Genomic DNA, 25,212 nt, shown 5'->3' with positions numbered 1-25,212 from the left:
ACATCACCTCTTACTTGCCTTTTCTTTAAACTAAAGAGCCTCAAATACTGCAACCTTTTCTCATAGGGAAGTTGCTCCATTGCCTTGATAATTTTGGTAGCCCTTTTCTGATCCTTTTCCAACTCTACAGTCTTTTTTGAGGTGAGGCAACCAGAACTGTATTTCAAATGCTGTTGCATCAGGAGATTTGTATAACAGCATTATGATATCAGCAATTTTATATTCAGTACTTTCCTAATGATCCCTAGCATGGAATTTGCCTTTTTCACAGTTGCTATATACTCGGTCAACACCTTCATCAAGCTATCTATGACCCCAAGGTCTTGTTCCTAGTCAATCACCACCAGTTCAGACCCCATGAACATATATGTGAAATTCGGGGGCTTTGCCCCAACATGCATCACTTTACACTTTGTATTTCGCACTTTACTGCCCATTCACTCAGTTTGGAGAGGTCCTACTGCAGCTCTTTGCAATCCCTTTTTGTTTTAACAACCCTGAACAATTTAGTATCATCAGCAAACCTGGCCACCTCACTGCTTACCCCTAATTCTATATCATTTATGAACACGTTAAAAAGCACAGATACCAATACAGATCCTTGGGGATTCCACTTTCTGCAAGCCTCCACTTGGGAGAACTGTCCATTAATTCCTGTTCACTGCTTCCTGTTTCCTAGCCAGTGCCTAATCCACAAGAGGACCTCTCCTCTTATTCTAAGGCTGCCAAGCTTACTCAGGAGTCTTTGGCGAGGAAGAGCAAAAATGAGAAGTAACAGGTATAATTTTAGGTTTGATAAGAAGTGAAATATCACCAGAATAGTGTTTCTCAGACTTTGTTAACTTGGGCCATCTCAGACTAGTACTTCCTGCAGGGAAGTGTGCAGAGATCCTTGTAAACTGCAGTATGCATGTAGCTGTTGCCTGTAGGAAACGGTAGATTGATGGACTAATTCTACACAGACAGGGGGGGCAGATGCAGACCAAGACATATTTAGCCTTCAAACACTACGCACAGGGAAAGAGAATCAGAACAGCAGCTTTTGCTCCAAATCAGGTAGGAATGATGAGGCACTAGAACATAAAATAGGCTCCTCCAAATTGATGCTCCCCAGTGTGGACTACATCATCCCTGATCAGTGGCCATCCTGGCAGGGGCTGAAAGGAGTTGTAGTCCAAAGCATCTGGAAGGCAGCATGGTGGAGAAGGCTGATATAAAAGAAGACTAGGGTGGGGTTGCTGTAAGAGAGCTTTCATACAGTTTGTGCTTGGCACCAACCCTAGAGCTGAACAAAACTACTAAGCTCCACCTGCACCCCCGCTAAAAATACTGGGCTCTAGTTTCACCATCAAACCTGCTCTAAGGGTACTAGATGATGATGATTTCAAGAGCTCTGAGCCATAAGGTGAAGAAAAAAAATATCCATAGGCTTTGGAAGTATTAGAGGTAGGGTTGCCAACGAAAGTAAAAAAAGAAGTAGATAACTAGATTCAGAGGGAAGGACCATAGCCCATTGGTATAGCATCTGATTTGCTTACACAAGGTCCCAATTGCAATCCCTGGCAGCTCCAGGTAAGGCTCAAATGTCCTCTGTCTGAAACTATAGAGAGCCGCTACCAGTCAGGATACACAGTACTGAGCTAGATGGACCAATAGTCTGACTCAATACAAAAGACCTTTCTATGTTCCTATGTAACAGAAATCCTGAACTTAAAATTAAACATTGACTATCAATAATGGACTGGATCTAGACTAAGTTATTTGCCCTCAAGTCCCATTTATTTCAATGGGAAGTCAGTTATGACTAACTTGTCCCATGGATTTCAGAGGGATCTATGTGCAACTTAGTCTAGATACAACAAATATAATCAATAGGAACTTTGCAGCTATTTTTATGTAGTAGATGTGATATATATAACTCACACCTCCATGCTGGTATTCTAGAAGTTGCCCTCTAATCTCTTGGACAGAAGGACTGATCCTCAAAACTTTCAGGTCCATTTATCAGAGGAAGGATTCAAAGCCTAGTATCCAAAGCCCAGAATCCAACAAAAGTAAGGGGTGTGGTGATAGATGGCACCTAGCAAACTGTCACCCACACACATGCACAAACAAACCCTGCTGCACAATGTGTGTCAGTATGTCCACCGTTGATTTTGTTTTTTCCTTACCACATTATCCATAAATCAGAAAAATCTGAATTAAATGGGGGGGCAGCACAGGCTGACAGTTGGATGAGGACATTGTGTAGATGATGCAAAAACATTCACAGATGGAATGCACTGACACCACTTTAAACTGCTGTGTCTACAGAGCCTTAAAGAGCCAACACCTTAAAAGTCTTGGAGAATAAATGAGCTGTATCACCATCTAGTTTTGCTGTAAAGCAACCACTTTGGGCAATAGATTCAGAGCAGACACCATTTTTGCGCCTCAGACTTGCACCACTGTTTCCTATTAAAAACATCAGGTGCAAAAATGTCTCAAGCCACTGATAAGGACTGGAACTTGAAAAGGAACAGACCAAATGCCCACCATATCTTCTCCAACAGCAGTCATGTCGCCTGAAAAACTCACAAGGAAGACAAGATGGATTTATTGTCTCCAGCTTCTAAGAATCAGTAATATGCTGCCTCTGAGCAGTGAGATTATAGGTTGAGTTGTCCTGTTACCTATCTGCCAGGAATTTTGCTGTTTTTTTTTTTTAAAAAAAGCTCATCAGTTAAAATTCAAGTTCTTATTTTTTCTGATTTTCATTGCTCCATCAAAATTCATTGGATTTATAAAGTAGCAAAAAGGGGCAGGAGGAAATAGGTTCTTGATCCTATAGGGCCCTACAATCTGTGTTCTTCAAACACTGTGGCAAAGTCTAGCTGTAAAATCCAAATATATGATAAAATAACCTTATCATCCTTATTGTATTATTGACATCATCAGCAAAACAACTAATTCTAATAGACTGTAATGGATACATTATTTTTATCATTATTAGGGGTAGGTTTAACTGATCAAAGAACAGAGGCAACTGTCGAAGTGGCTATTTTAGTTATACCAGTCAGATTGTGTCTGGGACATTGTGATGCCATCTGGTGGTGATTTCAGGAATTTATTTTCCTGACTACTGTACAGCCTGGACAGTGTTCGACTACTGAGACAAGGGATACATTACCAAAAATAATACCTACACTGCTTGGCTCTTGCCCTTCCCAGTCTTCTCTGCTCTGGACATGTCCTCCTGTTTTGCACAGAAATAGAGTCACACAAAGTTCAACCAATTTATTACACAGAAGGAGTTCAATGGCCATCCTACAAAGGAAAATATATGGGAAGTATCCAGATTCAAAGTATCCATTAATGCTTCTGTTAAAATCCAATATATTTTAGTAGATAACACTGACTGGCCAGTCATACAATCAATGCATGTTCAAGTAATTATCCAAGCATTCATCTGAACATTTCTCTTGGCACAATCTAGTATCCAGTCATAATAGTGTATGTATTTTTGCAATTGGAATTCCGACAACATGTTCAACAGTCAAAACTCTATCAACCCCTTTGAAGTCTATATTTCTTAACCTATACATTATATGGTAACAACCTAATAGATTAAAACTGGTACAACTTTGAACATTCCAGGTAAGAAGATGTGTTTGACAAGAACTCAAAGGAGCAGCTGGAAAATCCTCATGTTGTTTTAAAAAATATCAAACAATGCATCCTCCTGTTAAATGTGCAGGATTTCCCAATTTTACCACTCTCTGCATATTTTTCTAGTTAGCTCCTTATAAACAAATTGACCTTAACCAAAAGGGTTAACCTTAATCATTAGGGTGTAGGTCTCCTACAGTATCTTTCTGTAATATGTGTGACCTCTGCTTATGGCATATTTAATAGGATTTCACGGGTTGAACTTGGGAGATGGACTCATCTCATAGCGGAAGTTTGACTAGACAGCCTTATTGATCCTTTCCAACTTTATATGATCTGAAAGGCAACTTCCTTTCCTTACAGGAAGTACCACTTTCATTTGAAGGGCAGCTGGTTTCCCATCTCTCCTTCACCCTGCCTACTTGGAGCTGAGGAGGACTGGGTTGAGGGTGGTTGTAGTAGGACAGGCAACACCCCCACAAGATGCTGTACAGAAACAGCCAGCTCAGACAGACTGCGGGCAACTGCCTCCAGTTGGGAGCCCTGATGCTGAATGGCGGTGGAGAGGGAGCCCAGTTCCCCATGGAGATCTTTCATTGCATGGACCAAGTTTCCTAGAGCAGGTGAGGAACAGCTGCAGCCTTGATCCTCTTTCCTTGGGTTCTTCCTAAGAGGGCAGTCTGGTGATGGCTCACTGACTTTAGCAGTGTGGGTGACAGATTCAGTCCAGGGAGTGTTTGGTCCTGGTGCTTCAGTCAGGTCTGATGCAGAGGTGGTACCTGTATAGTCAGAGAGACAGAAAAGAACCAATGACTGTATTGTGTCTCTGACGCTATTATCCCAGTAACTAATAAGGAATAGCCCCAGGCAGTGAGCTAACATGCAATGAAGCTAGGTGGTCAGCTCAAGTATAGAAGCACAATGGAGGTATAAGTTCTGGCTAAATAAGCACAGCCAAAGTAATACAAAAAGAGGAAATTCTTCTTGGAAAACTGCCTTTGACCAAGAGGAAGTTCCATCCCTGTCTGCTGAACTTAAGCTTTGGCAGTGAGTGAGGCAATAGGCCCAATTCTGAGCTTCTGACAGTTACAGGAGGGGAGAAAGTTGTGCATGATGCACTTTAGTTTGGGAAGAGACCTTCAAAATAAGTCCCTTTTCCTAATCTCAGCAGTGAGGCTTTGTCTCCGATATTTACCAGCTCTTCTTTCTGTGTCTCCTGAGCTCACCAAACGATCCTCAAATGGCCCATCCATAGAAACTGTATGTGACACTGGACTTTGGGACAGATCAGTCATATTGTTAACATCTGTTCCATCCGTGGAGCTCAAGTCACTGGGGTCAAATGTGAACTCTGGTCCAAAAGGCAAAGGAGAATATGGTTAACAGGAATGGTCAATGAGAGCCAAAGAATCCCCAAAAAAGCACCTTAGGAGGACAGCTGAGGCGACCTTCCCTTTCAGTAGGGCAGTGGTTTTCAACATTCTTATCCTCAGAGCCCTTTCCACATCAGTTTGCCTACCATGAAGTCCTAGCAACTGCATAGGTTTCTGGAAAAACTTATACAAGACATTCTTCATTCACACAGAACTGGGTCTTGCCATTGCCCTAGACCAGCCTTTCCAACTAGTGGGCCACCAGATGTTGTTGGACCACAACTCCCATCAGCCTCAGCCAGCATTGCCAATGGTCAGGAAAGATGGGAACTGTGGTCCAACAACATCTGGTGGCCCACTAGTTGGGAAACACTGCCCTAGACCAACTGAGAGCACACTCTAGGACAAGCCCAACATAGCTATGGAGGTGCAGTGGTGGTTAAGGCAAGGTATGTTCCTGCCTAAGAAGCATTCCAGGCATAATATAAGCTGTTAACATGGCTGGGCGTCTACTATCATCCATGCCCAGGCAGGAGCCCACCATAGACAGCTAAGAGAGCCCCAAAACTGCTGCCACTGCAAGCAGGGGAAGGAGATACACTAGCAGCAGCAGCAGCAGCAGCCGCCGCCGCCACCTGCTCACCTTTCCCCTCTTTGGGGAGAAAAACAACACAAGAGTATTGGTGAACAACTGAGCAGGACTGGCTACAGCTCCTGCTGTTCCTCCTTTTCTTCCAGACAATTCATCTGCCTTGTCCCCTAGACAGGCAAACAGGCTGGTAGTAATAGAGGTACAGACAACTGCCCACTCACTTTCTTGTCAATTCTCTCTTCCCACTCTGAGATTGAAAGATGGAAAGGACAGGAAAGTGAGCCTCTGGGCAGCTACTACTATTCCTCCTCTCGTCTATCTGCCTGCCCTATCTTTCTGGTGAAGAGAAGGATGAGGTACAACCACTGCCCATGCTAAAACTAGAAAGGGCCAAATGAAGGTACCTTGCCCAGGGACCCTCAAAATCCTGGAGTCGGCACTGAGGCAGCTACTCACCTATGGGCCCCGTGGTATGGGGATCTGTATTTGATCCCTCTTGTTGCTTCTGACCTGTGTTCTCTTCAGAGTCTGAGAACTTGGAGTAGGCTGTTTCCATGTGCTTTATAGATTGTACATTCTGTGTAGCTGTTGGCAATTCCGTCTCCCTTGTAGCCTTCAAGATATCTGAGGGCAGGAACAGCTCTTTTACTCCAAGATCAGTTACCTTCATCTGTCTTTCAGGTTCTTGAATTGATGTGGAAGTGGTAGGCTGAGCTGAGGGGTTGGTGGGTTCTACTTTCTGCATGACTGGAGGCATTTCAGAAATATTGTCCCAATAAATAGGATGCACTGTCTCTGTTTCAGGCATAAGGTCTTGTGCAACTATGGGCAGTTCTGTTCCTGACACACTTGTTGGCTCTGTTTCTCTCTCAAATTCTGGATCCTGCATGGGTAAAGTTGGCTGAAATTCAGCTATGGAAGAGGTGGGCTTTTGTTCCAATTTCTGTGTGGGTGGTCTTGTATTGGGAGTGCTGACTGACTCTGTCCCCTGAATATCTTGCAGGATCTCTAGATTAGACATTGTTTCATTCATCTCCCATAGGCTTGTTGGCTCCGTTTCTCTTTCAGATGCCAGATCCCACTGAGTTGATGATGGCTGAGACTCAACTGAAAGATAAGTGGGCTCTTGTCCCCATTTTTGCATGGGTGACTGTATTTTTGGAATGTTGGTTGATTCCATCTCCTGGACACGCAGCAGGATTTCTGGGTTAGGGGTTGATTCAATGACATTGAACGGGATTATTGGCTTTGTCTCCTTTTCCAGTTCAAGCTTCATAGTTTGGGTGGCTAGGAATGGTGCTTCAGAGTATTCCATCTCCCATTCAGCTGGAAAACCCAGCTTGGATGTGGTCTCAGCCATATCCAAGGTGCTTTGCAGCCCTGCCTTGTCTGTAGGTCCTGGATCCTGTGTAGCAGTGATTGGTGCAGCTGTCTTTGAATCACTGGATTGCTTTGGCAATAACAGACGCTTCCACCTGCCTGAAAACACAGAAGGCGGTCCTACATCACAGACTAAAACTGTTTTACTGGGCAAATGTGCTCACTGAGCATGCCTGGGCAGAAATTGGGTAGATTCCTACCTGTGCAGATGACAGAAGCATCTTCATGATGATTGCAGTTATGCTTCCCCCAGGGCTGGGAGCGGCAGCGCCATAGAGTGAACTCTGCTCCGGTACAGTTGACATCATCCAACCAGATAGGTCCAGATCCTGGTCCATATCTTGCATTACCAGGGCTGAGAAGAGGGGCCCCACAGCCCAGCTCACGACACACCACTGCTGCATCCACCAGATCCCAGCCATCATCGCATACCGTGCCCCAGTGATCTTGATACAGAACCTCCACCCGTCCAGCACAGGATCCAGGGCCTCCTTGCAGCCGCACCTGCCACTGGCCTGAGTTACAGAGCATGGGAAGGGAAAATGTTTATAGGATAAAAAGAGTAGAAACTCCCCACATCACAGACCTCTCATTCCTGAACCACAGTGCTTCCCCTTGTGGCTCCAGCCGTTCTAGAGAGTGTCAGAAGTCTCTATTTGTCATACACACTTAGGTGCTGAACCATTCCCAGGAATCTGGACACTACGACTATGCAGCCTATGTCCTCTGAAAGTAGCTGAGGACAAAAGTAGATATGCCATGGAAGATCCATGATTGGATCACCCCAAATTTTGTCATTAACTCAAATACAGCTGTGGGAGGTTGCCTGTTTGCTCAGGTAGGCGCAGGTGGGAGAATGTTTATCCCTTCATTTCCCAAACTAAATCACATACTCCCTTTCAAGATTGCTGTTGGATCTGATCACAGATCTCCTAATGTCACATATCGTTGGGACAGTGGCAACTTCATCCCTGTCAAAATATTGACTAGGCAGAGCAGAAGGAAGACTGTAACAGACAGATGGGCAAATTGAGACAGCAATAGCAGAGGGGCACAATGCAGATAGTTAGGTATCCATGCAGGGCTCTGTGGCAGACAGGGCTTGGCCCTCTTTCCTTCTCTGCTGGTCCCTTACCTACTGTTTTAGAAGCTATTGGGGAGGGCATAATTTTGCCAAACTTTGGGGAGACAGGGATTTCATTCATTTCAGTTCAATTCATGTATCACTCACACTAGCAGAAGTCTCAAAGCAATGTAAAAGAACAACATGCACAATATACAGTTAACTCCCCCCCTTCACCGTCACTGGCTTGACAAACGTCCCATTCTGCCAACTGGTGGGTTGGCCCGCAACAGGTTCTAAGGTAGTCTAGCCTACTTTAAGGGAGGTAGACTCTTACCTTGACTAATGAAATGAATGACAATTGAAATCATTTTTCTCCAAACCCAGAAATAAGCAGGTTAAAATGCATTGTATGTATTTTAAATTTTCAGTATATTCATATTTAAGACATGCTTTTTGTCAGACCTTTTAGACATAATGTAACAAAAAAAGGGGTGTCACTGAAATTGGGGAAATTATATTCACACCATTACATGTAATGCAAACACCATTTGTGATCTGGATTCAGAACTTAAATATAATGGGGCAAGAGAACTGAATTTCAAAACTGCCATCAAGCTTATTTCAGCTCTGTACCTAAGACTTCTAACTCTCCCAGAGACCGGGGGAACAAAGATGGGTTCTAATTTGTTTATGTAAAATCATTTAAATACACAAACATTAATAAGAAAGTTAACCAACAACAAAAAAGAGTAGACAGTGAGGCAATAAAATAATAATCATTAAAGTGATTTTGTTTCTTAGCTGTTACATATGGCTAACATATGAAGCTGCCCTATACTTCAAGATTGTTTTTTGAATTTAAAATAGGGTGCATGTTAGGACATTATTCTGTGGGCCCTGATTTTGTTTGTTTTTTACAGGTGTATGTTGCAACATGTCATTGACGCAACAATAGTGCATTAGTGGTAGATTTATCCTGGACCATCTACACACCATTCCACTTTATTAGTTGTTCTACAATGCTTCCCCAGTGTTATCATATCATTGCCATCTGGAGAGGCACTCTTGTACTACAGAGCAACAAAAGTAATGCACAATAAAAAGGACATATGGAGAGACCCCATGTTTCAAGCCGAACCAGCAATTTGACCTCCACACACATCTTTAAGGAGGCCATGGGAAATATAAAACACACTACATTATGTGATACTTTCCGTGAGCACTGAGATGTTACAATGAAATTATTCCGTTGAAGTTTGAACTCAGACTAAGTCTCTACACCAGCCTTTCCCAACCAGTGTGCCTCCAGATGTTGTTGGACCACAACTCCCATCAGCTTCAGCCAGCATTGCCAATGGTCAGGAAAGATGGGAATTGTGGTCCAACAACATCTGGAGGCACACTGGTTGGGAAAGGCTGCTCTACACCCTTTTTAAAAGGATCTGCTGAAGGAAAGATGCAAAATACACTGTAATGCAATATCGAAGGTGAGTCATCTTAAACCTCGTGTTGTAATAATTGTTAATTATAATGGTTCAGAACAAGAAACAGCACCTGTGCAACTGCCTGGTAGTCCATAACAGAAATGAAAACCAACTTCCCTGCTACTCACCACCTAGCACTCCTTCTGTAGGACCTTCCTTTGGGTGCTCCACTCTGTGTGATGCTTCATTAGCTACAGGTTCGTCACGGTTTGTTGTAGGCCAAGTAGATTGTGGAATTCTCTTAGAAGATGCATGCCGGGGTATCTGAGGCACCAAGGTCCTTGTGAGCATGGCCACATGTTCTTCCACCATGGCCAGGGGCATCTCACCTGTGGGGAGAATACATTATGTGACATAGACATAGTACATAGTTGCTTACCTGTTGCTTTCCGAGCCCAAATCAAGGTGTTGGTTGTGACCTTGAAAACCCTGTATGGTTTTGGCCCAGTCTATCTGCAAGAGCGCCTCCAGCATCATCAACAAGATCAGCCTCAAAAGACCTTCTCTCCATCCCACCAGTTAAAACAGTTAGACTGGTGAGAACTAGGGGGAGGGCTTTTTCAATCGTGGCACCCACTCTATGGAATTCCCTCCCAAATGACATCTGCCATGCCCCCTCCATGATGAGCTTCTGCTGGGCCCTGAAAACCTGGCTCTTCAGGCAGGCCTTTGGGGTGGGTTAGATTTTAGTGTTATTGTTGGAATTTTAAGGCTCTAATGTGAACTATATGTTTTTATGTTGTATGTAGCCCAGAGTCGCTGGACAACCAGCCAGATGGGTGACTAATAAATTTAATAAATAAATAAATACATATCAAGGAAGTTTCAGTGCAACAGTTATGTGCCTTCAAGTCGATTCCGACTTATGGCGACCGTATGAATCAGCGACCTTCAATAGCATCTGTAGTGAACCACCCTGTTCAGGTCTGCGGCTTCCTTTATGGAATCAATCCATCTCTTGTTTGGCCTTCTTCTTTTTCCACTCCCTTCTGTTTTCCCCCTCCCTTCTGTTTTTCCCAGCATTATTGTCTTTTCTAGTGAATCATGTCATCTCATTACGTGTCCAAAGTATGATAACCTCAGTTTCATCATTTTAGCTTCTAGTGTGAGTTCTGGTTTAATTTGTTCTAACACCCAATTATTTGTCTTTTTCGCAGTCCATGGTATGTGCAAAGCTCTCCTCCAACACCACATTTGAAATGAGTTGATTTTTCTTTTATCCACTTTTTTCACTGTCCAACTTTCACATCCATACAGAGAGATCGGGAACCCCATAGTCTGAATGATCCTGACTTTAGTATTCAGTGATACATCTTTGCATTTGAGGACCTTTTCTAGTTGTCTCACAGCTGCCCTCCCCAGTCCTAGCCTTCTTCTGATTTCTTGACTATTGTCTCTATTTTGGTTAATGACTGTGCCAAGGTATTGATAATCCTTGACAAGTTCAATGTCCTCGTCAACTTTAAAGTACATAAATCTTCTGTTGTCATTATTTTAGTCTTCTTGACGTTCAGCTGTAGTCCTGCTTTTGTGCTTTCCTCTTTAACTTTTATCAGCATTCGTTTCAAATCATTACTGGTTTCTGCTAAGAGTATGGTATCGTCTGTATCTCTTAAATTTTTTGATATTTCTCCTGCCAATTTTCACACCTCCTTCATCTTGATCCAATCCTGCTTTCCGTATGATATGTTCTGTGTATAGATTAAACAAGTAGGGTGATAAAATACACCCCTGTCTCATACCCGTTCCAACTGGGAACCAATCGGTTTCTCCGTATTCTGTCCTTACAGTAGCCTCTTGTCCAGATGCACATCAGGACAATCAGATACTGTGGCGCCCCCCAATTCTTTTAAGGCATTCCATAGTTTTTCATGATCTACACAATCAAAGGCTTTGCTGTAATCTATAAAGCACAGCGTGATATCCTTCTGAAATTCCTTGCTCCATTCCATTATCTAACATATGTTTTAGATATGATCTCTGGTACCTCTTCCCTTTCTAAATCCAGCTTGGACATCTGGCATTTCTCGCTCCATATGTGGTAAGAGCCTTTGTTGTAGAATCTTGAGCATTACTTTACTTTCATAGAATATTAAAACATTAGTTTAATAATTACTGCATTCCCTGGGATCCCCTTTCTTTGGAATTGGAATGTATATGGAATGCTTCCAGTCTGTGGGCCATTGTTTAGTTTTCCATATTTCTTGACAATTTTTTGTCAAAATTTGGACAGATTCAGTCTCAGTCTCAGTAGCTTGTAGCAACTCTATTGGTATGCCATCTGTTCCTGATGATTTGTTTCTTCCAAGCATTTTCACCTCACATTCTAAAATTTCTAGTTCTTCATCACACGGTTCCTCCGTGAATGAATCTGTCATCCTTGCATCTCTTTTATGGAGTTCTTCAGTGTATTGCTTCCATCTTCCTTTTATTTCATCTCGGTCAGTCAGTGTGTTCCCCTGTTGATTCAACATCCCTACCCTTGGTTTAAATTTCCCTTTCATTTCTCTAATATTTAGGAATAGGGTTCTTGTTCTACCCTTTTTGTTGTCCTCTTCTATTTCTATACTATAACCATTGTAATAGTTCTCTTTGTCCCTATGTACTAGTCGCTGTATAGTTGCATTTAGGGTTCTAACCGTGTTTCTATTTCCTTGCTTTCCTTCTGTCTTTAACCATTTTAAGGGTTTCTTCAGTTATCCATTGAAGTCTTTCTCTCTTTTTAACTAGAGGTATTGTCTTTTTGCATTCTTCCCTGATAATGTCTCTGACTTCACTCAATAGTTCTTCTGGTTCTCTGTCAACTAAGTTTAATGCCTCAAATCTGTTCCTTATTTGATCTTTATATTCTTCTGGGATGTTATTTAACTTGTATTTTGGCATTATGGTTGCTTTGTTGTTCTTCTTTAGCTTTACTCTGATTTTTGATATTACCAGTTCATGATCTGTACCGCAGTCTGCTGACTGAGTGAATTGCTCAGACTTATCTTCTCTCATTTTGTGAGACTTCCAGAAGCAGACAGACATGTTGCATGGCATCTTTGCGCTCTTTCAGGGGTGTGTCCAGAAAATATTGAGTCCAGTTCAGCCCCTCCTCCATGCCAGACCAGCAGACATCATGACGCTGGCACAGGTTCTCAGAATGATCAAGTCCTGCATCAGCATCACACCACCAGCAATGCACCACTGCCGACCATTGCAGTGGGAGCTATTGCTCCACCAGAATGACATAGCACACTGTTGTCACCACTTCTCTTCATCCATTTAAAGCAGGGGTTGTCAACGTTTGTGGACCACTAGGCACACTTCAAATTTTGAGAAAGTTCTATGATCACCATTCACAAAATGGCTGTCATGGTGGCGTGGCAGAACAAAAAATGGCTGCTGTGGGAGTGTGCATAACATAACATGGCTGCCTTGGGGGCATGGAATGACACAAAATTAGAGAGAGTACAGTTATTGTTGCTTCCCCCACCCACAACAACATGATACTTACCATGAGAAGTCAGATAAGTCCTGCTGGTCCTGACTGTGGAGATCACACAATATTGATTTCTCCTCCCACACAATTATGCAATTGCTGTCTAATAATAATAGAAATATACAAAGTAGCCACTCTACACACACTCTCTCTCATTTACACAGCATAAGCACACTCACCACACACATACAGACCAGAGATACACATGCATATACCTTTCACACACTTCATATACACCACTTGTACACACAGACCACACATTCAGACATATATTCCCCCCTCACATACATACCACATTTCTCACTTTCTCAATGACCACACATACACATAGACCACACGTACATTCACACATAACTTCCCCTTCCTCTCTCTCACACACAGACCTCAGATACATGTCTCCACTTCTCTCTATCTGCCCAAGTGCATTTGTCTTATTACACAGACAAAGTATTCTTGAGCAAACTCCCACATTGAAAAAAGGCCCTCCACAGAAGTCCCTGCCACCCAATCCACAGGTTGGCAGGCAACAACTGTCAGAGTGAATGGAGCAACCTGAATCACTCCTTCCTCCCCCCCATTTAAAAAAAGGCCCCTCGATAGGGCAAAGCACATGCCCACCACTAGCTCCACAAGCCCACAGGCAGCAAACAAGCAAACAGGATGGGCCATTAGGTGAGCATGAAAACTATCCCTGCCAGTTCTCCCCACACTCAAACATCATTCCAAACCAACCAGCGGGGATGGGGGCAGGCCGATCCAGCTCCAGAAGCTGCTCTCCTCAGCTGTTTCCACAGTACAATCTACATGGGTTGGCAACCCACTGCCCATAGGCACCATGGTGTGCAGGGGAGCCAAGGAAGGCATTTGTGGGTGCCATGGCACCTGTGCACACCAGGTTGCTGATCCCCAATTTAAAGCATTGCTTCTGTTGGTGGACAACATCCAACAGGAAACAGGAGATTATCCTCCCTTCTTTCTGTCCAGAGCCATCTCACTCTATAGAATGGGCCTGGCACTTTCTGGATGTGCACAGGGTTCTTAATATTTACACTTACATTTATTTATTTTATTTATATCCTGTCCTTCCTCCCAGTAGGAGCCCAGGGCGGCAAACAAAAATACTAAAAACACTCTAAACATCTTAAAAACAGACTTTAAAAACATATTAAAACATCTTTAAAAACATATTTTTAAAAAAAGCTTTAAAAACACCTTTAAAAGCAATTCCAACACAGACGCAGACTGGGATAAGGTCTTTGCTTAAAAGACTTGTTGAGAGAGGAAGGTCTTTAGTAGGCACTGAAAAGATATCAGAGATAGCCCTTGTCTAATATTTAAGAGGAGTGAATTCCAGAGTCAGTGCCACTACACTAAAGATCTGCTTCCTATGTAGCCCTTCTTGAAGGCAGCTTTCGGGGCACTCCGTATGCTAATCGTCGTTGTTCCTGTCATGTCAACGAAATTGAATCCCTCTCACACGTGCTCTTTACCTGCCCCTTATACTCTACTCCACGTGGCAAGTTCCTAAATTCCCTGATTGCAAATCTCCCACCAAACAGAACAGTCCCTGACCAATTGCAATTTCTTTTAAGTGGCACGAACAAATCCACATCGTTTGAGGTCGCCAAGTTTCTTCACCTGGCTCAATCCCTACGACGTGTAAATACTACAAACTCCACCTTGATGACAGATGCATCTCCTGCATAACCTGCCACTTCAATTCTACATGTTTGTATTTTTATTTTTAATTTTTAGCTTCTAATATTTTATGTATAACGGGTCTTTGACCGCACAATAAATTTGAAAGGTGGCTTCCTATGTTGTGCAGAACAGACCTCCTGATAAGATGGTATCTGCAAGAGGCCCTTACCTGCACAGCATAGTGATTGACTGGGTATATGAGGGGTGAACCATTCTTTCAGGCATCCTGGTCCCAAGCTGTATAGGGCTTTATATACCAAAACCAGAACCTTGAACTTGGCCCGGTAGCTAATGGGCAGCCAGTGTAATTCTTTCAGCAGTGGGGTGAGATGTTGGTGATACCCTGCTCCAGTAAGTAGTCACATTTTGTACCAGCTGCAGCTTCCAGACCAACCTCAAGGGCAGCCCCCATAGAGCACATTCACAGTGGGCCTCCGAAGGGTCTAAAACTCAATTTCCTGAAGCTGATGTCAACAGACCCCTGACAATATAGAAAAGCTCCACTGGATGGCTACGTGAGGATGCGATAGTGGCAGAGAAGTGGGCCTTCTTCGCCGTCCTCACCGCCACACAGTAGGCACGGTTATGATGTTCTACTTGTGCCCGATCAGCCTCACAGCATGTCTTTTGCCACTTGCGCTCTAGCCATCGTCCAGCCTGTTTCATTGCACTTAGTTCACTGGTATACCAAGGTGCAAACAGGGCTCCACAATGCCAGAGAGGGTACTCAGGGGCAACCGTGTTAAGAGCCCAACATGTCTCATTGTTCCACAGTGTAACAAGGGTTTCAACAGTGTTACCTGCTCTATCTACTGGGAACTCCTCCAGTGCATTCAGGAATCCAGTGGATTCCAATAGTCTCCGGGGGTGGACCATCTTAATCTGTCCATCACCCCTGCAGGGGAGGATCGGACCCATAAGTCTAAACTTCATCAGGAAGTGGTCCGATCATGACAATGGAGTGATATCCCCCTTCCCTCCAGAGCACCTCTTCCTTCATCTGGAGCAAAAACCAAGTCGAGGGTTTGCCCTGCCCTATGTGTCGGGCCAATGACAACTTGAAAAAGCCCCATGGTTGTCATGGATGCTATGAAGCATCCACACCTTCTGACAGACTTTGTCTTCTTTCATCTGACCATGCTGGAGTAAAAGATCATTAACTCTATCTTTGATAGGTGGCTTGAGGACTGCATGTCTTTATCATATGAATATCTGCATCTGCCCACTCTGCTGAGTATCACTGTGCATTCTGCCAGGATGCCAATTCAGGCATTTTTTACTAATGTTCCATATATGAAAACTGTAGGGCTGCCCCATGGTCTTGACCAAACATGTTCACTTGTCATTAAAAAATTGAATATTCGGCTATCTTTTCGGCGCTTTTTGAAGACTTTCCTCTTTCAACAAACCTTTTAAGTTGAGACCTATCCCAGTCTGCATCTGTGTTAGAATTGCTGTTAATATGTGGTTTTTTTAATAATATGTTTTAACCCTTTTTTAAAGATGTTTTTAAAGCTTTTTAAAAATATTTTTAACGTTGTTTTGTTTTAATGTATTTGAAGGTCTGTTTTCATGATGTTTTAAAGTGTTTTCAGCGTTTCTGTTTGCTGCCCTGGGCTCCTGCTGGGAGGAAGGATGGGATATAAATCAAATAATAAATAAAATAAATGTAGGCAACACATCCTCATGTTAGTTTTTTTTAATGAGGTATATACTTGTGCATGTTCTTTCCATGGCAATACTTACTTATGTTCTTGCTTTACAAGAGGCCTTTAATGCTTCTAATCAAGCTTCTAAGTATAAACTCTACTTTTCTTTTTACATTTAAACAATATTGTCCTCAAATACATATCAGTCTTTCATGCCCTCAATGTACTCTGAATCAGTTGTGAACGGTGTCAGTGACTAATGAATGTTTAGCTTAGCAAAGAAGGCACTGCTCTCAGGGAAGAAGCAATAGCTCATCTCAGTTTCATCACAAAGTTTGGTATTCCAACACTGCAGAACAAAACTGGCCAAAGACACTTCACCAAGACTGAGATGTCTGATCTCCTCAGAACTATAAGAAACAGCACTCAGATAGGTGCCTATAAGTATGACCTGAGTCCGGGGGGGGGGACCAAATAAGCACATAGCTGCCATGGTAAGGTTAACCATCTTATTGCTTTTCTAATGCAGACAGAGAGGGACGAATCCTCGGAATTCCAAAAGATCAAAGATGATGTCCCTGTGGATATAATAAGGAGGAGGACATTCCTCATATACTGCTTCATTGCACAATTTATCAGGACCCCAGAACTAAGTTCCTCAAGAAGCTTTTAGATGAATCTGAATCTCTTACAGAAGCGGGGAAAGTAATTTCCTTAATGTCTGATTCAAATTTGGATGTGACACATAAGGTATCCCTGTTTGTGCTAGCAGCTTTGAAACTACGAGCTAATTTTATTCTGAATCTTAATAACAGCTGCCGTTCAAGTCTGTCTTAGTTTTAAATTTTAGACGCTGTACAATCAGCATAGATTCTCATTGCCTTATGATGTTTTAAATTTTCCTTTATAGAATTTATTTTAAACTCAATTATAAATTTTAACATGGTAAGTTTGTTGTACATGATATATTAATTAATTTTGTGTTGGCCTTTGGCCCTGCAATTTAAATAAACTATGAGAACTATGAGCTTTTCTATGTGCTGAGCATACCAGTGGCATATCTACAACACAAACATACTCAGCTTTATAACTCATGACTTCTGGGAGCTGTCATTTGGTATGATACTAAGAATTATGCTAGGTATTCCTGACCTCTTGGCCCTTCACACAACTAGAATTCCCTGAATCTTTCGGGAAGAGTGAACAGTTATTAGCCCAGTTTAAGTCTGTAGTGTAAAATATGCTACAGCAATCTCACCTGAACACACTGCCCCAGCGTCTTCACTGTGTCGGCAGTTGGTTGTCCCCCAAGGGCTGGTACGGCACTCTGCCAACGTTGACTCTTCTCCTTGGCACTGTACATCATCTAACCAGATGGCACTGTTCCCCTCACCAAAGAAGGCACCACCTGGTGCTGCCAGGGCCTCCCCACAGTCCAGCCACCTGCAGACCACAGCAACATCCAGAAGGTCCCACATGTCATCACACACAGTTCCCCACTGCCCCTCATGAAACACCTCCAATCGGCCGGAACAGCGGGTTCTGCCACCCATGAGACGTAGGGCCCCTGGATGGGGAAAGGAGAGAGCAGTTTAAGTCAGGCTATAGCACTAGGAGAGCCCAAAGTGTGGCATGGGGTTCTCCCATTTTACAGCCTATCTGATTTTTCAAGGAAAATTCTCCCAAATTTCTGATTTGGTACTAAAGCAAAAGCTAGACTCCTCTTCCTTGCAAGCTATGAAGCTCAAAAAGGATCTTTAAGGCAAATGAAACTGAACTGTCTCCAGCCCAAACCATCATCTGAATTCCTTTAATTCATTGTATTGCTAGAAGAAAGCCCATAACTATTAAGCTATAGCAGCAGAGGGAAACTGCAGAACCAGAGGCCAGATGCGGCCCTCCAGGTCTCTCCATCTATCCCTCAGGCCTCTCCCTTGGCCATGCCCCACTCAGGCCATGCCACTCACTAGTCCACACTCTCCCCAAGTGCATTTTTGTTGGTGGAATGGCTCTAGTTTGCCTGAATGGAGATATGTGTATTTAAAAAAAACCTCACATGGTTAGCCTCTAGTGAAGATAAGTGTTACATCCATTGCTCTGCCTACTTTTGCCTCTGGCCCCACCCACCACTGAGATGTGGCCCCTGTAAGGTTCCCCACAGAGGTATGCGGCCTTTGACCTGAGAAAGGGTCCCCATCCCTGAGCTAAACAATTTTTTTTGTAGAACGTGTATTGTGGATCTGATCGGGATTTCACCTTCTTTGGAATCACATATTTTTTCTCCCTTTTGAGGCAATCACCTGACACAATAACAGAATCAGCAAATTAGTAAGGGCAAAAGACCATTTAATCCAACTCTATTATTACAAGGTAAGGCCATCCATTCTTTCTTTCTCACATTCAGCAATTGTTACTATTAGTTATTAGATTTCTAATAAATTTCTTATTATTTCTTACCTGCCCTACACCATCAGGGCAGGTTACAACAATTTTTAAAAATACAGTATTAAAATTGTACTACGTACAATTTATTTTAAAATTGTATTAGTAAAATAACCAGGACGTGCCTTTTCATTGTAATCATTTGTGGTAATAAGGTCTTGTGAAAGCACATGTGGCAACATGTGGACAAGCCACAAGTATTTTACAGGATGTCTGGAGATACAGTATTTATTCCATTGGTGCCACATTACAGTACATCTCTTGCCTACGTTAGTTTTGGCATAACCATCAATTGACCAGTCACATGTTAGGATACGGCTGCTTATTATCTGACTACAGAAAAGTATTGTCGAATATTCCATGAAGCCAAGATGCTAATGATCTTTGAAGAACTGGCCTGTAGCCTACTTAGCAAAGCTACTTTAAACAAACGTTTGTTTTTTTTAAAAATAGTTGCTTTTAAATGCCTTTTTTAGTTTTAATATAATTGTATGCATGTGTGTTTGTCTGTCAGCTTTCCCTGGTATTCCAGGATAAACACCAACGACAAATCATTCACTTTTCTAGAAATATTCCTTAACATGGTTAAAAATTATAATTCTTCCTTACAATTTATTAAAAGTTAATTTTGTTCTTTCACAATAACAATTAAGTAATTAGCATAAGGATCATACATATTGATAATTAACACATCTTTTGTTGTTCTGTTAAAGTTAATGCTTTCAAACTATTCTACTATTATCTGACAACATTTTATCATATTGGACAGACTGCCCAAAATGGTCAGTGAGTATTGGTCACTGAGTATTACAGAATGGATATTTCAACTGGCGTAGAGTGGGGAGATGGTATGGTTGCCATGGTGCACTGGCCTTGCTTTTATCTTTTTAACAAACTCTTCATAATTTAGCAAGAGAGGTTTTCAGCACCACATCTCCATGTCAGGAGATTTCTCCTGCTAAGTCTTGGTATTCCAAGAAAGGCAATATTGTTAAATGCACAGGAGCTGGGTTGGTAAAAAGGGAGCAAGCTCACACTTCAGTAGATCAAATGATGATGCAACCCAGATCACAACTATTACTGCATCGTGGGTAATGTACTGGGAAGAAGAGTAAACAGGACCAGACCCCCCCAAAAATGTTTGGTAACTTGTGACATTGACACACATGGGTACTTACACACATATTTTACCACCTGAAAAATGGCAGGGAATGTATTCTCTTGGTGCCTCTTTCAGGTTAAAATCAGTCATATGAAGTCAGGTCCAGAGCACAGAGGCAAAGAGGAGGTATGTGCAGTTTTTCCAGACCATGATTCAGCATTACTACCCACCCCAATCTCCTTTAACTCTACTCTAGAGATGGAAGTTGTTCACCTGAACAGTGGAAGTGGTGGTACATGCTCACCCTCAACAGGTGTAGAAGACATCAGTGGTCTGGCGGTTGTTACTGCTTTCATTTTGCTCCTCCTGAAAGTTGTGTGAGAGGGGAAGGCAGTGAAAGGAGCAAAGCGCTGAGCTGCAAAGACAGAAGTGGAAAGAAAATTCAGATAGGCTTGTTGGTCTAGAAGGCTACATCCAGTTCCCCTTTCCTCAAGGACAGAGCAATGGTTACTGAAGGCTTAAACTTGTATCGAGCTCTGTACTCAGACCCAATCCTCACAAGCAGCCTTAATTTTAAAGGGCATTAAGCCAGCTGGATATTTCTCCATAAGGCCAAAGAGCTTTCAATTAGAGGGAGTGCCAGAGGTATATACTTTTCAGCTAAATTGAGCAGAATAAATTACATAGGGAAACGCAGGAATCCTTTAATGAATTTGCAGGCCTCACCCTGATTCCCCCTACATTTGGCCAAATGCACCCCTTGTAACTTTCTACAAACAAATGAAACAAAATCAAGAGGATCCATTTTACTGGATTCAACTTTGTGCATGGTTGTGTGAACACACCCTTTCTGGCTTTTTCTCTCTCCTGCAGCACCCACTTTCTCCCCCACCCCACTTATCTCATGGTCACTCCATTTTTCTCTCCTCCATCTCAGTCTCCCAGATCACTCCCTGTACTACCCTGTCCCCATTTTCCCTCCTACCTCCAGTCATCCCATCTATTCTTTTGCTGATCAAGTGCAGCTGAGGCTTGAGAAGCACATACGAGTTGAAAGAGAAAATGGAAGAAAGGATCACTCTCCCACTTCTTTCTTCAGCTCTATGTATTTTTCAAGGGAGGAAAAAGGTCATAGCTCTCAGAATCTCATAAAGAGAGTTGTGTGTGCGTGTGTCTGTGTGTGCACGCATGCATGCTCAGAGGCTCTGTGGGCACTTGGAGAAGTCCTCAAGGGCACAATTGTACCCATAGGCCCCATACTGGCAACCCCAGAAACAAAAAATGCTGAAACGTGAAGGTGCTGGAGCTGAAATTATATTCTCTAATCTTGAAGTGCAAATTCCTAGACTTGGATTTACAAGGATGTGCTACCATTACTGAGGGCTAAGGAAAGTGCACTCTGCGCACGTTCACACATTTTAGCAATGAGCTGTAGGGATGCCCTAGTCAAATGAAACCCTGGCTGGTGGCAAGATATTTTCCCCCTATTTTTTACCTGGGAAACCAGCAAAGATGAAGTTCTGAGTCCCACCTGAGCAGATGGCGCTGGCATCCTCCTCATGGGTACAGACATGCTTGCGAAAGCCAAGGTGGCGGCAGGAATGCAGGTGTCTCTCGGTACCCATGCAACGCACCTCGTTCAGCCAGATGGGGCCAGCTCCTTCACCAAACCAGGCCCCATGGGGTGCTGAAAGGGCAACTCCACAGTCTAACTCACGGCATACCACAGCCACATCCTGCAAGTCCCAGTCATCGTCACACACCGTGCCCCATTCGCCCTGGTGGAAGAGTTCAACCCGTCCTGCACAGAGGCTTGGGCCTCCAGACAGACGTATTGGAAATGGATCTGTAAGAAGGGGAGATCATCAAAGTTAAACAGAGACCTGTCTACTCTCTCCCACTTCAAGCAGGAAGTGCTGAATTTGGATATCCCACATCCCCACTGACCCTTTCTGAAATCTCTTGATCCTGTCTTCAGCCAGTTTTCACCTTTCAGATTTCTGAAACAATGTTGTTAGGTCTTAAGGCAATTTCCCCCAAAGCTAGAACTAGCCAGATCAAATCAATTGTCTTTGTAAACAAAGATTTTTCTCATCTGCACATTAATGAAAATAAACTTTGTGCCTTAGAAAATGATGGGGAGCACAGCATGCAAGGAATTGTGTTGGCCCATTCTGGTCTACATCTCACTGTGCAGGACAAATGGGACCTGCAACAAAATTTTGCAGCATGGAGTGTTCCTGTTCATAGTTCCAGTCAGCCAGCCATGCCCCCTTCCATTATACTCCATCCCCACCCCACCCCAGCTTCCTGTTTTTTAACTCTCTAGGGTTTCACCTTCCATTACAATATTTTGACTTTTTGATTTGGCTAATGCCTCCCTCTTGTGCATGGATGGTAGCTTTTTTGCCAGCACAAGCATTAGCACTCATGCCTAAACATTGAAAATAGAAGGAATGATAGTGAAATTCTAAGCTGAGGCTGGCTTGGGGTAGCAGAGACAGAGATTCCTTTCCATTTTACCTGTGGCATGAAGTCTCAGGAAGACAACTGTAAAAAGAAAGCATTTCAAATTAGAGAAAGGTCAAATTGAAGGTTAGTTCTACTGATATGAACATTCTGGGGTGCTTTCTCAAGATCACAACATGTTGACAAGCCCTGGCAGAAATGGGTCTAGATCTAGACAGTCATTTTCAGGTTCATAAGAAGCCAGAAACTGTTCTTGTCAAAGAACATGAAAATAATATTTAAAGGATTAAACAATAAAGAGACATATATTAACAAGTACCTTCTGTGACTTCTTCCTATTCAGTAACAGTAAATCTCAATACCATTTGCAACCGAAAAGTCTGTTTCTGTATCTTCCTTTCATACTTGTATCCTAATCTGACTAACTTTTCTTCCTTGAGTCTTCTAACCTCCACCGACACAGCCACTATTACGTAGTTTATTTGATTTTATTTAAGCCCTACTTTTTAGACATGTTTGATTCTCAAACAATATATTGGGGATGTGTGGAAGTGTTTATAGGTCCCAGGCTCCTTCCTCCAGTAGGACTGTAGGGTTGCCAGGTTCTTGGCCTGAGACTGATCCTGTATCTTTAGGAGAAGAGAAAGTCAGCCAAGTGCAGGTGTTCTTGCAACTCTGTAACGGGAAAAACCACAAGGTGGAATTCTCCCTTCTCCCTGCACAACTTTTAAAGATACAGAAGACCTCTTGGTTGCCCAGCCCAGCCTCCAAGAGGTCTTCTGTATCTTTAAAAGTTATGCAGGGGAAAGGGAGAATTCCACCTTGTGGTTTTTCCCATTACAGTGTTGCAGGAACACCTGCACTTGGCTGACTTTCTCTTCTCCTAAAGATACAGGATCAGTCTCAGGCCATGGACCTGGCAACCCTAAGTAGGAGGGAATACAGGCAGCTACAGATGGCCTCAGGGGCTAGGTGACAGTAAATATGCCAACATTCTCTAACGGACTCTGATTCTAACTGACTCAAACGTCTTGGAATGTTCCTGTCAATCACAACAAGCTGCTTTTCACTGGGCCACATTCACACCATACATTTATTCTACCAATATTCCACTTTAAACAGTCATGGGCTTTCCCCAAAGAATCTTGGGAAGTGTAGTTTGTGCAGGGTGCTGAGAGTTAGGAGACAGCCTATTCTCTTATGTATTTATTTCATTTTATTTATTATTTGATTCCCTTCACAGAACCGAAGTTTTCAGAGTTCTCTGGGAAGAGGGCCTGAAAGTCAAACCACTCTGAAAATTGTAGCTGAATGAGGAGAATAAGAGTCTCCTAGCAACTCTCAACACCCTGCACAAACTACACTTCCTAGCATTCTTTGGGGGAAGCCATAAGTGTTTAAAGTGGAATAATAGTAGAATAAATATATGGTGTGAATGTGGCCCAACATTCTTTAAAACCTAGGCCATTCCACCACCTTACTTAACTCTTACTACTCTTTGCTGAATACTGAGCCTTTTGTACTCACAAAAGCTATAGGGACAGACATCAGATGTTACTCACAAGTTGGGAGCATGGTTATAGGTCAATGCGTGGTAGGGAACCTTTCTTCTGTTGAGGGCCACATACTTTGTGGGATAATCTATTGGGGGCTCCATGTCGAGTGGCAGGGACAGATCACTCTCACCAGAGGTCTGAAATGATCACTTGCAGAGGGGCTTCCAGCTTCTATTGCTCTGAATCAGAACTGAAGCAGTGATGAGGGTGCTTAATACTTAGTTATTACATCCTCACCAGAAGGTCCAGCATGGGAAGAGGCTGAGGGAAGTGACAAACAGCTTGCTCTTCCACCAGATGAGCCAGATCTGCCAGAAGCCTGCCCAGGGAGACTTACAAGACGGCAGAGGATCATACACAGACTACACAAAGCCATTAACAAGGACCTATCATACATATGCTGCAACTGTCTCTCTTCACAAGAGACATGCCCTGTTTTCATGACCCTTAATGACTTTCAGGGAGATACTGGGGATGTCTTTTTTAAAATGTGTTCAGATTTCTGACCCCTCTCCTGGATCAAACTTGCATGGAGGGGTAATACTTTGATTTTAGCAGATGGACACACAACATCAGCACACTGCTTCTCTTACACCCCTCCTCTACCAGCCAATGGGGACAGTAAATGCTACAGAACAGGCTTGAGTTGCAGCTTTTCTATAATAAGTGCAACCAGATCTGTTTCGAGAGTCAACATCCTTCAGTAAACTAGTACGGTCAGTTTACTAACAGTCCCTTCCTTCAGAAGCCAGTACAGAACAGGCTATTGCCAAGTAAATGAGTGCAACTTGTATTAGATGGAGAAAAGCTTTCACAATGTGTAATGGCGGGGTGCGGGATAAGCAGAGCCATTCTTGTAAAAGCATATAGTCCAAAACTGGACTTCATTGCACTGATGTATGAGTAGGCTTCTTTCCAGTGAATGTCAACTAAAAGCCATTCCCTGCCCAGAACTGTGGGTTAAACCCACACATCCTGGTCCCCACCAATACACACACCCATAACTCTGTTGTTGCTGGTGGAAGCTCAGCTGTTTCACAGGGTAAATCATGGCTGCATCCAGGCAAGGGTATTGGCTATGCAGAGGGAGCAACACTCACCCAGAAAGAACAAGAGGCATTGCATTGTCTTAGTGGGAGGCTCAGCGTCCTGGTCAGCTGCAAAGGAAACTCGGCATAGCAGAGGCGCTTCTGTTGCAGAGGACCCAACTATGAGTCAGCCAGGCAGAAAGGAAAGTAGGAAACACCCCTGCTTGCTCTGGTCATGTAG

The 25,212-nt window shown here is 43.1% G+C and overlaps 1 protein-coding gene across 1 annotated transcript; it reads right to left on the bottom strand.

The window, feature by feature from the left end:
- Nucleotides 1–3,261: 3,261 nt before the first annotated feature.
- On the bottom strand, nt 3,262–25,212 carry LOC133365809 (soluble scavenger receptor cysteine-rich domain-containing protein SSC5D-like). Its single transcript, XM_061588077.1, has 10 exons — nt 25,044–25,212; nt 22,442–22,468; nt 21,450–21,764; nt 20,223–20,333; nt 17,633–17,941; nt 9,672–9,872; nt 7,194–7,508; nt 6,070–7,092; nt 4,844–4,999; nt 3,262–4,427 (listed from the first exon to the last, which is right to left on the bottom strand). The coding sequence occupies exons 1-10, from the start codon at nt 25,066–25,068 to the stop codon at nt 4,024–4,026; spliced, it is 2,886 nt and encodes a 961-aa protein (XP_061444061.1). The 5' UTR covers nt 25,069–25,212; the 3' UTR covers nt 3,262–4,023.

The sequence above is a fragment of the Rhineura floridana genome, chromosome 11 (assembly GCF_030035675.1).
Source record: "Rhineura floridana isolate rRhiFlo1 chromosome 11, rRhiFlo1.hap2, whole genome shotgun sequence".
Taxonomy (NCBI): Eukaryota; Metazoa; Chordata; class Lepidosauria; order Squamata; family Rhineuridae; genus Rhineura; species Rhineura floridana.
Note: the sequence above shows the minus strand (reverse complement) of the source record. Positions and strands in the feature narration are given on the sequence as shown.

Coding starts and splice junctions, on each gene's coding strand:
- LOC133365809 (XM_061588077.1), bottom strand. CDS start 25,068: ATGCAATGCCTCTTGTTCTTTCTGG. Junction 20,334..21,449: donor TGCCAGCGCCATCTGCTCAG/GTGGGACTCAGA, acceptor CTGTCTTTGCAG/CTCAGCGCTTTGCTCCTTTC. Junction 7,093..7,193: donor TGCTTCTGTCATCTGCACAG/GTAGGAATCTAC, acceptor CTGTGTTTTCAG/GCAGGTGGAAGCGTCTGTTA.